Source organism: Leguminivora glycinivorella, chromosome 6 (genome assembly GCF_023078275.1).
Source record: "Leguminivora glycinivorella isolate SPB_JAAS2020 chromosome 6, LegGlyc_1.1, whole genome shotgun sequence".
NCBI classification, from domain to species: domain Eukaryota; kingdom Metazoa; phylum Arthropoda; class Insecta; order Lepidoptera; family Tortricidae; genus Leguminivora; species Leguminivora glycinivorella.
Genome location: NC_062976.1, coordinates 137,642 through 155,192, shown reverse-complemented (window position 1 = coordinate 155,192; position 17,551 = coordinate 137,642). Strand labels below are relative to the sequence as shown.

The 17,551-nt window shown below is 39.1% G+C and overlaps 3 protein-coding genes across 3 annotated transcripts; all 3 read right to left on the bottom strand.

Moving 5' to 3' along the window:
- Window positions 1-678: 678 nt before the first annotated feature.
- LOC125227478 lies at window positions 679-2,548 on the bottom strand. Its single transcript, XM_048131803.1, has 3 exons — window positions 2,392-2,548; window positions 1,554-1,621; window positions 679-958 (listed from the first exon to the last, which is right to left on the bottom strand). The coding sequence occupies exons 1-3, from the start codon at window positions 2,486-2,488 to the stop codon at window positions 755-757; spliced, it is 369 nt and encodes a 122-aa protein (XP_047987760.1). The 5' UTR covers window positions 2,489-2,548; the 3' UTR covers window positions 679-754.
- Window positions 2,549-12,016: 9,468 nt separating this feature from the next.
- On the bottom strand, window positions 12,017-13,124 carry LOC125227541. Its single transcript, XM_048131876.1, has 3 exons — window positions 12,964-13,124; window positions 12,785-12,855; window positions 12,017-12,309 (listed from the first exon to the last, which is right to left on the bottom strand). Exons 1-3 carry the CDS (start codon window positions 13,055-13,057, stop codon window positions 12,091-12,093), a joined length of 384 nt encoding a protein of 127 aa, XP_047987833.1. The 5' UTR covers window positions 13,058-13,124; the 3' UTR covers window positions 12,017-12,090.
- A 1,845-nt stretch (window positions 13,125-14,969) lies between these two features.
- Window positions 14,970-16,897, bottom strand: LOC125227641. Its single transcript, XM_048132008.1, has 3 exons — window positions 16,744-16,897; window positions 15,581-15,651; window positions 14,970-15,253 (listed from the first exon to the last, which is right to left on the bottom strand). Exons 1-3 carry the CDS (start codon window positions 16,835-16,837, stop codon window positions 15,026-15,028), a joined length of 393 nt encoding a protein of 130 aa, XP_047987965.1. The 5' UTR covers window positions 16,838-16,897; the 3' UTR covers window positions 14,970-15,025.
- Window positions 16,898-17,551: the final 654 nt, after the last annotated feature.

Genomic DNA, 17,551 nt, shown 5'->3' with positions numbered 1-17,551 from the left:
CCTACATGTAAAGTGGGGGCTGACATTTTTTTTCATTCTAACCCCAACGTGTGATATATTTTTGGATAGGTATTTAAAAATGAATAAGGGTTTACTAAGATAATTTTTTGATAATATTAATATTTTCGGAAATAATCGCTCCTAAAGGAAAAAAAGTGCGTCCCCCCCCTCTAACTTTTGAACCATAAGTTTAAAAAATATGAAAAAAATCACAAATGTAGAACTTTATAAAGACTTTCTAGGAAAATTGTTTTGAACTTGATAGGTTCAGTAGTTTTTGAGAAAAATACGGAAAACTACGGAACCCTACACTGAGCGTGGCCCGACACGCTCTTGGCCGGTTTTTTTATATGTTCAATTACAGGAATCATTCATTGTATTATCACTTTTTATAACTAGTACAATCTGCATTAATTCTCGAGCACAAGTCAAAAACAATTTAGCACTCCATTTTTCAATATCCATAAAAATGGCTCTGTCGTTGCGTTGTCTTGGCAGTTAAGTGAAAAGTTTTAGTTAGTATGTTAACAGCTTTGATGACTTTTATAAGGCGTAGTACCGAAAATGGTAAGTCACTAGAACCGAATGTTTTCTAAAATCAAGGAACCATGTCTTTCTTTATAGAGTATTAATGCAGGGAATGAAGGAATTTACTTTGGAGTAAAATTAAATAGGTACTTCGTTTTTATTTAACACTTTTAATTGAAAAGAATAAACTTTTGTCGCATAAATTAGTTTTTTACTCAAGTAATCGTCAATGCGGTCCTGTGACATCTTCACAATGCTGCGTCACTTGGACGTCGAGGCTACTGCAGCCGCCGACGTCGCTTGGACAGTCGATGTTGACCAGAGAGAAGGGCGGGCCCTCTCGACGTTCAGACACCGTAGGCTGATACTCACCAGGATCGCACACGTAGATATACTCCCCCACTAATTTCCGTCCAGGTCTAGCGCATTTCTGTAAATCAAAAAAGTATTTTTACTAAAATAAAATAAACTACAACTAATATACTAATACTAGTTGAAAAGAAAATTACCAGTATAAACCATGCAAAAAAAGAACTGTTCGTTAAGGTAAAAGTAGAGGAATTTTTCCACAACCACGTGATAATCAATTGCTTATCCTAAGTATATACGTATACGATATACAAACTTGGTCATAAATGAAGCCAAAAAGTTATAGCTCATGAGTTTGTAGCGAGCGACAAACACAATATACTCAGAATCCATGGAATCGATCGGCTAAGAAATACTGAATTGTGTTCCAATTAAGAGGTCTTGCATTGTAGTGCGAAAACAACCAAGCTCAAGTGGGATTGAGCGGGACATAAGTATGTACATGTAGTATACACCCGGAAAGATCTAGGCTAATATAGCAACCAAATGGGTCACACCGAGTTCGCGAGACCGAAGCAGGCCAAAAACACACAGATAATGGTCACATATAACCTTGTTTCATTCTGTGACAAGTGGCGGAAAACAACTAAGGCCTTTGCCCAACAATGGAACACAAAATGGGGAAACAAAAAACCATACTTCATAAAAAAACTTACATCAGGAATGCTGACGTCGCCACCGGGGGCAGTTATTCGAAAGTCAATTTGGTCCTCTGTTTTCTTGCCTGTGAGAAAGGTTAAAGCTTCGTCATACATGAGCGTTTTGAGACCGTGGCGTGAGCGGGGTGCGTTAAGAACGGACTAAAGTACCCGTATGCGTAGTCAAATGCACAAACGCTCACGAAACGCTCTCCATAATATTTTTTTCCTAGCTATATATCTCTATCGCTCTTGCGTATTGGCGCAACAGAGCCAGACTACATTTTTGCGGCGTTTTGGTGGCGTTTTGCGTCACTTTTGCCATGCCCCGTAGGCCTGAATATGGATTAAATTTTAACCATTTAGGTATTTTTTTTATTCCAAGTAGCGGCTTAAAAATTGCCATGTCATTAATTTCTCTAATTTTTCGTAATCCGGTTTTATTACAGCAATCATTAAGTAGTTATTTTTGGCCTTTAGTATTAAAATGTGGTTAACGTGTCCAAAATCTTATCAATTCATGCACTGCTAGCATAACACAAAATTTGCTTGCGCGCGAGGGCTGTGAGCGCGGAGCGCGCGGTCCCTTCCCACCGGAGTCCGTCGGGCGCAGCACTAGCGCCAATCGTTTTCTTTTTTACTATTTTTGTATGTCTCAATCATTTATGTTGTAGTTTCACAGTGTCTTGGTTCCTACTGTAAAATGCTCTGTTATTTTATTTCACAAATAAATATTACGAATAATGAAACTAATTACAAACCCGAGCGTGACTTCAAGTGAGTTTCTTAATAAGATCACACGAGAGTAAGAAAAAGTCGTACCGTACAAATTAAGCTGTAAAAAGGTTCGAATTACCCAACAAGAGACTTCCACAATAATTAATCGGGTCCACGGCGTCGGCAGTAGCAAACAGCGCCGTGAAAGCGAGCAGTGAGCAGGCGAGCGGCGACATGGCGGCGGCGGGAATGACGCGCCTTTCACGCCGACTCCGTTTTATCTATTTTGCTGGTTCATCTGAGTGCCAACCAAGTAACATCTAGATCGAATCGATTCATACCATTACATAAGGTTGGGTACATGAAGCCTGATCGAGCGAGCATGATGATTGATAGTTTATTTTAATCTGGCTATATTTTCAATAAAAAGTTATTTAATTTTCAAATAAGCATATCAAGGCTATTAAAAATGAAACATGCATTGCAACTATTAATATTAAAGAATGTTAATTCTTTCTCGCGACGTGGTTAGAAAAGTATGATAACTGTCATAGTTTTTTTTTTGGTATATCACTAGTGTATTATGAAACTGAAATACTACCAGATATATGTAGATATAGGTATAAAGGAAATGTAACGAATGCCGAACGCACAAATTCTTATCAGCAAAACGACTGTTTATGCGCAAAAAATTATGTTAGTCAAGAACTGCCCTAACAAAAACCATAGATATATTACCTTGATGGTTTTTCTCGTATCTTTATGGAAAATCATTTATTTTAAATGCGTAGATATATGACTGTATAAGTTATATAAATAAAGTACTATCATTATACGCATACTTTTTAATGCATAATGTAGCATTGAATCGATTTCTTGCGCAGCAAATTGATTAAGATTTATGTAGGTACATGTAACTATTTAAATTTGTAAATTTTTGCTCTTGACCATTTCGAATCGCTTACAGATGTATACATTTTATGTTGTTGTCCAATTATATACGAGTAAATGGTATAAATTAGCTATGTTTTGATCGCGAGTTTGTCTACATTTACATATATGTATACAAACTGTATGTGTTTAGAACACGTTAATAATAACAATTTCATAATTAAAATATTTATAATTTATAATAGATAGGTACCTAGTCTGCACCATAAAACTAAAATTTTACACTTCATGTTCAAAAATATCAAGGCATAATGAAATAACTAGATTAAACATTTGTCTTTGCAGCAATAAACGATTATTGCAATATTTGAAAGTCAGTGTATTTTTTCATGGTAACAAAATATAAATTGTCAACAAAACACATTAAATTGCTCTACAAATTTCGACATAATAAAATTTGATATGATAATAAAACTGAGAATCTTCGAACCAACATATCTACATTGTGCACGCGCGACGAACTCACGGCGTACTCGTTGCGCAGTCGCTGCGAACACGCTTACGCTCACCTCGTTGTAATGAGTTAGGTTATAATCAATCTGCGTATATGTGACAATCCATAAGAAAAGGGCCCTTATGGCGGTTTCTAGTTACGGAGATATCGACGTTTTTGTAAAATCGTTCGAAATTATCGATTTTTGAATTTATGCAAAATAGTAAAATATACGAATAGACGTGCAATTGTAGCTTGGTTTCAGTAGTGTACGTTAAGTATTTCTATATTAAAATTCAGCTCAAAGTTTAGTAGAAAAGGGCCCTTATGCCAGAGCGCGTTCGAAAATATGAAAACTGTTGTTAAAAAATGTTGTAATTACTTACAACTTTTGTTTATAAGTTAGTTTATGTTATATAGGTACGATTCAATGAAGTACTTTGATACCTAATTTAAAAACCGGCCAAGAGCGTGTCGGGCCACGCTCAGTGTAGGGTTCCGTAGTTTTCCGTATTTTTCTCAAAAACTACTGAACCTATCAAGTTCAAAACAATTTTCCTAGAAAGTCTTTATAAAGTTCTACTTTTGTGATTTTTTTCATATTTTTTAAACATATGGTTCAAAAGTTAGAGGGGGGGGGGACGCACTTTTTTTTCCTTTAGGAGCGATTATTTCCGAAAATATTAATATTATCAAAAAACAATCTTAGTAAACCCTTATTCATTTTTAAATACCTATCCAACAATATATCACACGTTGGGGTTGGAATGAAAAAAAATATCAGCCCCCACTTTACATGTAGGGGGGGTACCCTAATAAAACATTTTTTTCCATTTTTTATTTTTGCACTTTGTTGGCGTGATTGATATACATATTGGTACCAAATTTCAGCTTTCTAGTGCTAACGGTTACTGAGATTATCCGCGGACGGACGGACGGACGGACGGACGGACGGACGGACGGACGGACGGACGGACGGACAGACAGACATGGCGAAACTATAAGGGTTCCTAGTTGACTACGGAACCCTAAAAATTACCCGATTTAGGTACCTAGTCGTCACTTTAAAATAAAAATCTTACTCGTGAGTAGCTACTAAGTGCAATCTGACTTCAAACCTCACTCGGCGGCGTGTCAAAGCGAAGATGTTCTTCCTTTGACTAATGCCGCCGTTACCACTGTCTCTCTCTTACTCGCGACACTTCGCACGCCGCGCTCTTCACGTGGCAATGTTGCAGCAGTTGACGGTACGTAGTTTATGAATGGTCCCTTATTGGTGACATTATCGGTGGTAAGATGTGTTTTCTTCCGATATACTAAGTGTCTTAAATAATTAAAAAACAAATATTAAGAATTACAAATCGATCTGGTAGGTACTGTGTGAATTAATAATTATAATAAACGTTTTATGAGAATTACTGATTAATGATCAAGATTTTAAGTTTACTTCATATAACATTTTTTCTTTGGTATTCTGTTATAATACAAGATAAGTAAGTAACTAAAATAATAAAATACATTAGCAATGAGTAATTTTTATCTGTGATGGTCATAAGGGCCCTTTTCCCAAATGTATGGGAGTCAATAATTTGTGATTTTTATGTAACTTTAAAAATTTATAAATAAAAAAATAAGACATGCAGAATAATTCTGACACTTTAGTTATAAATGTGTAGACTGATTAAATATAATTTAGAAGTCTCTATATGAAAATTATTATTATTATAGGAGCAGATGTTAAATATTCTAATTGTGATATTCTGATTAAAATATACATATTTAATGAACCATGGGATTTTATTTCTATCCTTAAATGTAAGTTGAAACATATATAACTATGTACTATAGTTCAGATAGCAACATATTAGAAGAAAAGCCAAAAAAATATGTTTTACTAATTTTTTCTTATAAGCGACTTGCCCTAATCAAAGCTCGATTTTTCATGATCTGGAAGTCGATGAAACACAATCACAACTGATTCTCAAAGAAATGTACCTTGAGATACACAATCAATCGTCATCTATGTAACTTCCAATGGGAACACCCTTAAAGTGAGTTTCAAACTTCTTTTCACGTTTTCTCAAAAGTGCAATACTTAGCATGTGTATGCTTGATGATTTTTAAAAAAAAAAGTACGTGGCCTAGGGCCATGATTTTTTTTGTATTAGATAGCTTATTTAATGCAGATTTAGGATCTGTGCCTAACTCAATACCTGCCATAAGGGCCTTTCTGTGATGGATTGTCACATATTTTCATTAAGGTAATTTAAGCAGTTTTCTTGGCAGCCGTGTTAATCTCCGATAGCAGCATTTAGAACTATGTAATACAAGGACGTTTTTTATTTATTTATTTGGAAAGCAAACAGAAATAAACGAGCAGAAGACAATGTTTCAAACACACAGTAAAACGTTCGCTTATTTCTCACATTTAAGTATAATGGAACTATTACTACACTTACTAAACTTAGAGTAACTAATTACTAACATTCACATTTGAATTATGAAGTGGCTTACAACACTATTACTTCTTTTTCTCAAGAATTCATTAGAAATTTATATAGAATATATTATGTATTTAGCCAAATCTATGAATAATAATCTGACTATGACATTGTTTACTCAACAGATTCCAAGTTCCTAAGTCATGGATGTTTTCAATGTATAATCAGCAATTCCCGTCAACTTTGTAGAATGCCACGTCATAATTGATCCTATTTTGTTACCAACATTTAGTAATATAATTCGACTTTCGTAAGATATATACAGGATAATTGTTATAATTAAGAAAATATAGATACTAGAGAACCTTAATGACGAAATAAAACTTAATAAAATCTCAATTCATCAACAAAATCTTGGTAACAAAATAGGAATTAATAAAAACAAATTTAACTTTTCCCTTAATTTTTGTACAAAGTTGACGGGAATTGCTGTAATATCAAACAATGCAAGCCCCCTTTAGCTTACCGTGGGACTCAGTCAATCAGTGTAAGAATGTCCTTAGTGCTTATTTATTTATAACCACTCACTTTCATTGAGCACGCTTGTGTCGCAGACAGGTGCGGTATGACACGAAGATTTTTGACGAATTCGCTGCTATTTAATGTCCTATGTATATCATATGGAAGCTAAAGGGTCAGTGACGCTAAAGATAAGAAAAACCGGCCAAGAGCGTGTCGGGCCACGCTCAGTGTAGGGTTCCGTAGTTTTTCGTATTTTTCTCAAAAACTACTGAACCTATCAAGTTCAAAACAATTTTCCTAGAAAGTCTTTACAAAGTTCTACTTTGGTGATTTTTTTCATATTTTTTAAACATATGGTTCAAAAGTTAGAGGGGGGGGGACGCACTTTTTTTTCCTTTAAGAGCGATTATTTCCGAAAGTATTAACATTATCAAAAAATGATTTTAGTAAACCCTTATTCATTTTTAAATACCTATCCAACAATATATCACACGTTGGGGTTGGAATGAAAAAAAATATCAGCCCCCACTTTGCATGTAGGGGGGGTACCCTAATAAACAAAAATTTCCCATTTTTTATTTTTGCACTTTGTTGGCGTGATTGATATACATATTGGTACCAAATTTCAGCTTTCTAGTGCTAACGGTTACTGAGATTATCCGCGGACGGACGGACGGACGGACGGACGGACAGACAGACATGGCGAAACTATAAGGGTTCCTAGTTGACTACGGAACCCTAAAAACGCACTACAATAAAGCGTGTTATATTGGGTTGGTAAGAAAGTAATGAGCGAATCATAACCAATATTGTAATTTTTATTTAATTCCTTTATTTATTTTGCTTCTTAGGTTAAGCTTTTTATAATATGAATATAAAAGTAAAATACAAAAACACATACAAAACAATATAAAAAACATATAAACACATTATAAAAAACCTAACCTAGGGTGCCGCCAGCAGCGGGGCAGGGCCCAAGCTGCCGGTGGTTAGGGCTGCAGAGAGAGGAACCGTCGGACTATCCGCGCCGTGTCCAAGATCACCGCCTTCTGCATCTGGCCCTTGATCCAGCCACCTAGCGAGAGTCTCTTAAGATGTTGATCGAGACTCTTCGCTATGAGACCGTTCGCTGAAACGACTATCGGAACAATGATCGTTGAATCAACATCCCACATGGCGGTTATCTCGTGAGCCAAGTCTAGGTACTTACTGGACTTGTCCTTCTCGGCTTTCACGAGATTCTCATCATGGGGGATGGTGATGTCAACGAGCACGGCCCGGCGTTGCGGTCGATCTATTATCACAATGTCAGGCTTATTGGCTACAATAGTCCTGTCAGTGATAATAGATCGATCCCAATAGAGCGTGGCACGACCATTTTCAAGAACTGGCGCAGGCAAGTACTTGTAGTACGGTACTTCGCGGTCCACAAGGCCGTATTGAAGAGCAAGTTGCTGGTGAATAATCCTGGCTACGAGATTATGTCTGTGCAGGTACTCGCCGTTAGCAAGATGAGAACAACCGGAAATGATATGCCTGAGTGACTCTCCGGGACGGCGGCATGCCCGACAAATGTCGACCGTACCGTCCTTCAGGATATATTTCCGGTAGTTGTTCGTCATCATAACTTCGTCCGCAATTGCACAGGCAAAACCCTCGGTTTCTCCGAAGAGGTCCCCGAATCGTAACCAGTTCACCGATGCGAGCAGGTCTACATCGGGTCCCGTGAGGGCCTTGTAGAACCGCCCGTGTAGCTGCTTGCTCTCCCATACCGCCTTGCGGTCTGCAGTACTTAGTACCACAGGTTTGCGCCAGTTCTCTTTCGCCAAGGAGAGCGGCGTGAGGTTTCCGTCAACTGCCACCACATCACGATGCATCCCACACTCGTTGTTAAGGAAGTAATTCCTGAGATTGTACACCTCACGGTTGTGGAGATCTTTGGCGTTTAGGAAGCCTCGACCTCCGCACTTCCGTGGGATGTACAATCTCATAACAGACGAGCGCGGGTGTAACATACGATGTGTGGTAAGCAGTGAACGGACCCTCCGATCCAGGGCGTCCAGCTCAGTCTGGGTCCACCGTAGTATGCCAAAGGAGTATGTGAGTAGAGGCATTACCCAGGCGTTAAAGGCGCGCACTTTGTTGCCTCCTGACAAAAGACTGTTAAGGACTTTTGTGAGCCGACTGAAAAAGCGCTCCTTCACCGACCGTCTAATGCCAACATCCTCAATACCCAACGACTGTGACATACCAAGGTACTTATAGGTTTCTGATTCAGAGATAGATCTGAACGACATCGTCTCAGAAAGTTGTAAATTTTCTGAATTTACAACCTCCCCCCGCTGTACATGCATAACCGCACACTTATCGACACCAAACTCCATTCTGATGGCGGTACTGAAAACTTCTGTGGTTTTCAATAGCACCATCAGGTCTTGGGCGTTCGGTGCAAATAGTTTGAGATCGTCCATGTACAGAAGGTGAGAGATGACTTCACCCTCTCTCCGAAGCCGGCAACCTAGCCCAGAATCCTTCAGCAGCGTGCTGAGGGGATTCAGAGCTAGGCAGAACCATAATGGACTCAAACTGTCACCCTGGAATATTCCTCGCTCAATCCTTATGAAGTCCTGCGGGCCAGGGGGTCATCCCTGCCTCCTGGTTGACGAAGGACTGTGGTCCACTGCCTCATACATGCAGCCAGGAAGGATATTAAAGCTGCATCAAGTTTATACAGCTCCAATACCCTTCTCAGCCATGAATGAGGCACCGAATCATAGGCCTTCTTATAGTCAATCCAAGCGGCCGAGATGGCTCCCCTGTTCCGCCGAACTTGTTGGCAGATGGTCATGTCTATGAGGAGGAGCTCTTTAGTACCACGGGACCCAACCCTACATCCATTTTGAGCGGGAGCCAGAATATTGTTAGCGACAATATGCGCGTTAATTTTTGCTCTCAAAATGGATGTAAGGAGCTTGTAAAGTGTAGGCAAGCACGTAATGGGTCTGTAGTTTTTTGCTTCCGTGGTACTACCGGACTTATAGAGCAGGAAAGTAACACCAGTTGTTAGGGAAGGTGGGAGAGAACCAAGATCGAGGGCTTGTTGAAATTGCGTTGCCAAACGCGAGTGCGAGCATCGAAACCATTTTAGCCAGAAGTTGTGCAATCCGTCCGGTCCAGGACTTTTCCAGTTCTGGGCCGTACGGGTAGCACAACTTACGTCGTCGGGACTGATGGTGATAGCCCCCATAGGCTCGATGTTCTCGCACTCACGTTCGACAACGGCCATCCACTCGCCCTCCGTGTGCTCAACGGGCACTGACCAGATGCTACGCCAGAAATCAGACATGGCAGTAGCATCCGGTAGCCGCACGTCGGACACACGAGGGTCGGTTTCCTCCCACCTTCGGTATACTTTCCTTTGGTCACTTTGAAAAAGACGATTCTGCTGGAATCGGTCCACACGCTTTCTGTAGCGGCGAATACGGCTTGCCCATGCATAGACTTTCTGCTTCAGGAAGTCGATGCGCTCTGTGACATTGGCCAAATAGTCGCGGGGCCTGATGCCCGTCCCCGCGAACGCCTGGTTCACAAAGCGCATTACTCGGGGGCGATTATTACCCCTCTGAAGCAGATCAGCTTTGCAATGAGAGTCCTAAACGAGTTGATACGACGCTCGATCCGTACTTGCCATGCAGGGACACCTCCGGCGGTCCTAGTTGCACGGTCAGCGTCCGGAAACTTGACTCGAGCAACACGGCACGCCGCGATGGCCCCGCAGTACATGATCGAGTGTGTATCATCTAGATCTTTACTAGTCCGCATATATGGATCTAGTAAAGCATTTAAGGCTCCTATTAGCGCTAGATTGCGTCTATTCATGGGCAGACGTGGTAATCGTGGCCTAGGGTTGTTTGTGGAGCGATACTGCGTAATCGCCTCTTCCAAAGACCTCCTCAGTTGCTCATTGGCAGGCTCACTCTCGCTCTGACTCGCGAAGTCCCCGCCGTCGTTACCGGAATCAACCCGCGGCGCCTCCGGTGCCAGGTCGGGTTCGGGCACCGAGTCCGGCGACATGGCGGGCAAATCCCGCCCCGAGGCGGGGTCCGCGCGAGTAGCGAGAGCCTCCTGGCGAAGCCGATCAAGTGTGGCGTCATCCAACCGCTTTGACCGCTGAATGACACGCACCTGATCCGACATTTAATTTATTATTATAATCATTTATCAAAAATATAACGGCCTTCGTTATCTACTACTTGTCTCCATCGTTCTGGTAAAGAATGAATAGCATCGTCGAAGAAGTTCTTAGGTTTAGATTCAATAAACTCAGCTATGTACTGTCGTAGATGGGCTTGATCATCGAACTTTTTTTCATTCAAGGCATTGCTTAGCGATCTGAACAATGCGTAATCCGTAGGTGCCAAGTCTGGAGAGTAAGGTGGATGAGGTATCACTTTCCAACCTAGCTCCAATAGCTTTAGCCGAGTCACTTTTGCAATGTGTGGGCGAGCATTGTCGTGTAAGAAAAAAACTTTAGCATGCTGTGGACGATTCTGACAGATTTTTTGGTTTAAATTTTCAAGCTGATTACAGAATACTGATGCGGTAACAGTCATTCCACTTGGTAGGAGTTCCCAGTGAATAATACCATGAATATCCCACCAAACGGACAGCATAACTTTTTTCGGGTGAGGCTCTGTTTTTGGTGCCTCTATTCCTTTTTCGTTTGGAGCTAGCCACTGACGTTTGCGTGTGTGATTTATATATAAGACCCATTTTTCATCTCCAGTGATAAGATGGTCCAACCAGTTGAATGTGCGGCGAAAAGACAGAAGTTGTATGCAGATATCGGCACGGCGGTTTAGTTGATCTCTATCAAGTTCGTGCGGTATCCAAACACTGTATTTGTAGTTTTTTCCCAACTCGTGTAAATGTGTTTCTATGGTGACATGAGAGCAGCCTAACTCGGTAGCAAGAGTACGACTCGTTAGCCTCGGATCTCCTTCAATTAAGGTTTTTAATTTGGCTACATCAATCTTCACCGGTCGACCAGACTTAGGTTGATCTGATAATGAAAAGTCGCCACTACGAATCCGCTGGAACCATCGTTTCGCCGTGGCCTCAGACACAACTTCAGGAGCAACACGCTGACATATATTACGCACTGCTTCGGCGGCTGAATGGCCAGACTGAAATTCATATAGTAAGCAATGCTTTACATGCACTTTTAATTCGTCCATTTTCTTCCTTATATTAGCTCGGCGACAGCTAGTGAATGACTGACGAGAAACTGTGCGACTCGCCCTTTATATACTTTCAACCATAGAAGATTCTAGAACTCTCTCAAAAATTTTATGTGGAATTCAATCGATCGCTCATTACTTTCTTACCAACCCAATAGATTAAAATAAAACTCCAAATCAATGTTTTATTTGCTTGTTTTGCTTCCTTGTATTATATATTGCGAAAAGTTACTCAAACAATGTCCACGAGTTTAACCCAAGAGCAGAGGTTTCGGTGCCGTGACCATCTTGCAGTACTGTAAGACTTGAACTTGCAGGCTGGAGCAACCGGGGTCAGTTCTAGCGCAGGTGATGTATACAGCCCCTAGACTATTACGGATTCCCATAGGAGTGCTGAGCTTTGGTGTATGGTAGGGGTTGCACGCGCTTAGATAGTCTCCAACTAACTTTCTTCCTGGTCTGCTACATTTCTGCAAAAATCAAGTCTCAATATCAAATATTTTAGTATAGCGTATACATATTTTAGTAGAATAGGATACGAGTATAAAATAACATAAAAATAAGCCTTGCCTCTCTGTCTTAGGTTTAAAGATATTTAATAATCTTTTTTACGGTAGCATACAAAGTCGCTCAAGTGCAGAGGTACACGCTCTCGCAACTTTTTTTAAGGCGGGTAGTGGCGGGTAAGGATAATTTAGTTTTAAATGTGTTGAATGAGCCTGTGTCTCTTAAATTAGACGGTATGGTGAAGAAGTTCGCTCACTAGGAATGAGGTATTGGTGTCTCAATTGGAAGAGGTGAATTCAAGTCTCACCCAATGCAGTACCACGTACCTAATGTTTCCATTTTTATATTTATTCTGAGCGTATATATGTATAGGTTTCAGACGTTTCTGCTTAGGTACTAAAAAAATTATAACAACAAAGTAAACTAAAATTTTCTTACATCAGGAATAACCGTGACCGCATCACCGGTGCCAGTTAGCACAAAACTTTCATAATCACCAGTTTCCTCTCCTGTGAAGAAATAAGTATGGGTAAGTAAATAAAAATAAATAAATAAATATTATAGGACACTCATACACAGATTGAGTAAAAACTTTAATAGAAATGATAATTAATTACCTCTACTCAGGCTGTCGCAAAAAGGGTTCGACATTGCGTCGGCGGCGGCGAGCAGCGCGCCGAGCACGAGCAACGAGCGGGCGAGCGGCGACATGGCGGCGGCGGCAGCGCGATATCGGCGGGGTCAGCGTGAATGGCGATCGGCGCTGAAGACTCACATTTATAATATGCGCTACGTTATTATAATGGACAACCGTATTAATTCAATTACAATACACTATTATTTAATTATATTTTTCCATTATTCATGCCACTTTCGACTGTTTTGGTTGACGCTTCATCTAAAAGGTAATAAGGCGTATAAGGCCCGGCAAGTAGCAAGGTCAGACATTTAAATATAGCACCTCTTTTCCACACGTGTATCGTAATGTACTGTATCAACACATGTGCATGTAGAAGACATTAGACTTAGATTTGTGAGGGGGATAGAACAGAATGTAATAGTAGATTGTGTTATTAACACGGGAGCAAAATTAAATAAGTTAAGGCTTAAATTGAATCATGAACGAAGCAAAGGATTCATATAATTCAATTCTGAACGTTGCGAGGAATCCTAAAATAGAACTATGAGCGTAGTGAGGGTTTCAAGTGTCAACGTCCAAGGTGTAAATAATTTTGTTACCATTATTTACTCTGTGACATATACTGCTTTAACATCACGTATGAGGAATAGCACTTAATTGACACGATTTTTTTATAGGACATATTATTTGCACACTTTTTTCATTGCGTCAATATTTTATACTGGCAACATAAAAAGTATTTATCGTCAAAATATTAATCATTGTGGCTGAAGTTATTGAATATGTCTCTTGCCGTTTTGGCCGTCGCGCGACCATCGCCGTCGCGTCTCATACTTCCATATCGATAAGGTTTGATTTCGTATGCGTCGCATCGCCGTCGCGCGACCATCGCGCGACCGCCGCCCACGCAAGCCACGGCGTTAGCCAGAAACCATGTCGGAACATGGTAGGTATTTATTTATTCCCAAGCTTTTTTCTTTAAAACCTTGGCTTTATAGTACCTAAAGTACGACTTGGCAATTCACCTTAAAATTGAATCCTTTACTTTATAACATCCTCTCAGTGTTTTGGTACGCTTGCGTTATCCTATAGTAAAACAAAGTGTTGGTCAGCGTGACAACAACAAACAATTTGGCTCTTGATCGGGTTTGTCAATCGAGAGTTCAATTTTGAGTCAATAAACACTTATCGTCCTTGCATTATCCCGGCAATTGTCCGCCAAGGGAGCCAAGGGTCCGCTTTGACAAATAATCCCAAGATTTGGCATAGGCACCAGTTTTATGAAAGCGACTGCTACCTGACCCTTCAACCTAATGGATAACTAGGCCTTATTGAAAAAAGTCCGTTTTCCTCACGATGTTTTCCTTCACCAAAAAGTGGCTGGCTCATTAGCTCCGGAAAACTAACTCCGGGAAACTAACTAAAAAAAGTTTTGAAGTACTGGTAGAAACCAAATACAGTGGAAGCATTTTTGGAAGGCCAAGGATGAAAATGCGGAGTAGGGCTGGGTAGACTGATAAGCTTTTACATTTGTACGAGTATATACATGTACTGCTGCAGGGGTAATATGTGTATGCTTCCAATTTTATCACTTATCTACGTGGATAAAACATCTGTGACTCTCGAACTGACGTATTTGCCAGAACGTGGCGGAGGCTTTATCCACATAGATAAGTGATAAAACTGCAAGCATAATAGACAGCTCACTGTATTATTTAACATTGAAATTCAATGTATAATACAGCATGCAATAATTGAATGACATCATGTAGCTACATTTAGTGTAGTAGTAACCATATTAGTTTAATATTCATTTAATTAATACAATTATGATGTAATGGTGTTTAAATATATGAAAAAAAAAGTTATCCTATAAGCAACTGACTAAACTGTTTTAGACATGCTCGTCTAAAACAACTTTGCCCATAAAATTAAGTAACGTAATAATAATTAACAAGTGATGTGATAATTAAAACATTAGTATAATCCAAAGTATTTATTCTGTACTTCGCTTCTAGTAAAATACTGGTAACTTCGGATTAATACGAGTATCCCGGCGGCAGACTGTTCTTAGCTCCCCGGCAATACTGCGTCACCTGCACGTCGAGGCTCGAACATCCCGGAACATCCTTTGGGCATTCAACTATCACGGGAAAGGGAGTCTGAATTTCGAGCATGCCTATTGCAATTCGAACTTTGGGTTTAGAATATACATTGCAGACATCGAAGGACTCGCCCGCTAACTCGCTTCCGGGAAAGGCGCATCTCTGAAAAGGTAGTATAAAACATTTAAGTAGAAAGTCTTCAGTTACTCGTAAGTCTCTAGGCTAACTAAGTATCCAAGGACTATTATGCTATATAATTGCTTACTTCAACACTAATCAGCGATTCTTATTTCATAAATTTATTAATAGGTCAGATCTACTCCCTAATAAAAATCATGTGTGACCGTACATCCTAAATACCTAGGTATTATCTAGGTTTATTAAGGATAAGTTAAGTTTAATATTGTTCATTCTATTTAGCTTTATTTTAATTTTATCGTAAGGAAGCATTCACAATAAAAGAGGAAATATGTTACAAATAAAACTTACATTATCAACACTAAACATCTCACCCCCAGTTACAGTCTTGCGAAATGTAATAGGACGGTCAGACGTTTCACCTGCAAAGACAATTTAAATTTTTAACAATGTTAATAAGCCCACGAAGAAAACTTCTTCAAGGCGATATATTTATATATAATACATTATACAGTACAGTAGCGTTCCTTTATAAAATATCTAAACATTTACTCGATCACTATCTGAACATGATTTTAATGACATGGCCATAAAAGGTTGTTCAGATGTCTTTCGTCGCGTAACTGTGTCGATGTAACTCTGTACGACTATACATTGGGTATTATAAAGGCTGTTTTATGAATAATATAAAAAAATATATACACCGTGTTTCACTTAACACTAAAAACCTGAAAACCGTTTGTTCAGAATCGAGAGTAGAATCGATTGAGCTATATCCTAATGGGAGTAATATTTTTATTTAAATTAGCATCATTAGTTATTTTTACGTGCCTATTCTATTTTATTCGTAATACAACATTGTGTTTATCGTATTGCTAGAGGTTGTATATATTATCTTTTTCAGTATTTAGGGCTGGTTACTTGGACGATTATTTTTTCCGCTGCGAGTTTGACGTTGTTTGTCAGTTTAAATGTTTATGATACAGTCATAACACATTGAACTCGTGCCTAATTAAACCTTGTAATTTTGAATATTGGGTTTAAATTTGCTTACTGCGATTACCTGTCCAATTTGAAGTTTACTGTGACAAAGCTATAAAGTGTTTTACAGTGACATCTTAGCTGTCCATTAGTAGACTTTATGTCGTTGCAGTAACGTACACAAATAAACAGTTTTATGGTTTATGATGGTAGTTAGCAATTATTTTATTGAGTGTAGAGCTAAAAGTCGAGTAGAGCTGTACAGAAAATTAAGAATTTTATTTAAAAAAAGTAACCATCAGATTAAAAGATGAATACTCTAGATGACTTTAAAAAAAATAAAAATCAGTTGGGGTGTCTAAGGTTTTGTGTGGAAACACGTTGTATAAGAAAAAAATGAAATTAAAATATTGTTCGTTATTTTTTTTAAAAAAATACATACCGAGCAGGGTCACATGAATCTTAAATACGTTTATAGTCTACATAATTACACAAGACATAAAAAACGTGATAACGAAAAATAATAATTATACCTATCATATCATGATCGCAAAAGGGGTTCGACATTGCATCGGCGGCGGCGAGCAGCGCGGCGAGTGCGAGTAGCGAGCGGGCGAGCGGCGACATGGCGGCGGCGGCGGCGGCGGCGGCGGAAATGTCGCGGCGGCGGCGTTAACAACTCGTATATATACACGCACTCACTTATTAACAACCGTCTTCGACCATGTCAAATTTTGTTACACTTTAATTTAATTAATATACTTTCTTAGAGTAAACGGGCTCTACTAGTTAGCTATCACATTCTCAATATTTCTAAATTATACTTACTCTAAACTGGCCTAAACATGGGTAGAAAATGGCCTTCGAGTTTATGAATACTGGAGAAAAAAAATAATTTTCCCCCTTTTCCCTGCTACGGTTTTAATTTTTTTTAACATTTGTATATTTCTAATTGTATTCATCAGTACAACGTGGTATGCTGTGTGTGTATGTAGTCTTTTAGTTCATCACACATTTTCGAGTGACGGGCATTTAAGGCCATGCATCGATAAATATTAGGATTTTAGATTCACTGGTGTGCTTAGCCCCGGAAACCTAGAGATCTGATTTTTGGATATGTATATCTTGACTATATGATTGAAATTTTTGTACAGCTCGAAACACGAATGCTTACAATTTTCTCGATAGAAATTTAATCCAAAGTAAGGCCTTAATTTTTCGTTTAACTAACATTGTGAAAAAAATATGCAACTTTAATCAGTCTAACCTACTTTAAAGTGAAGGTTTCCAAATTATCTAGTCTCTCGTAGAAGGAAATATTTTTTATTATCGTATATACAA

Coding starts and splice junctions, on each gene's coding strand:
- LOC125227478 (XM_048131803.1), bottom strand. CDS start 2,488: ATGTCGCCGCTCGCCTGCTCACTGCTCGCTTTCACGGCGCTGTTTGCT. Junction 1,622..2,391: donor TTGTGGAAGTCTCTTGTTGG/GTAATTCGAACC, acceptor CCTTTCTCACAG/GCAAGAAAACAGAGGACCAA. Junction 959..1,553: donor GCGACGTCAGCATTCCTGAT/GTAAGTTTTTTT, acceptor TTTGATTTACAG/AAATGCGCTAGACCTGGACG.
- LOC125227541 (XM_048131876.1), bottom strand. CDS start 13,057: ATGTCGCCGCTCGCCCGCTCGTTGCTCGTGCTCGGCGCGCTGCTCGCC. Junction 12,856..12,963: donor TTGCGACAGCCTGAGTAGAG/GTAATTAATTAT, acceptor ATTTCTTCACAG/GAGAGGAAACTGGTGATTAT. Junction 12,310..12,784: donor CGGTCACGGTTATTCCTGAT/GTAAGAAAATTT, acceptor TGATTTTTGCAG/AAATGTAGCAGACCAGGAAG.
- LOC125227641 (XM_048132008.1), bottom strand. CDS start 16,837: ATGTCGCCGCTCGCCCGCTCGCTACTCGCACTCGCCGCGCTGCTCGCC. Junction 15,652..16,743: donor TTGCGATCATGATATGATAG/GTATAATTATTA, acceptor TTGTCTTTGCAG/GTGAAACGTCTGACCGTCCT. Junction 15,254..15,580: donor AGATGTTTAGTGTTGATAAT/GTAAGTTTTATT, acceptor CTACCTTTTCAG/AGATGCGCCTTTCCCGGAAG.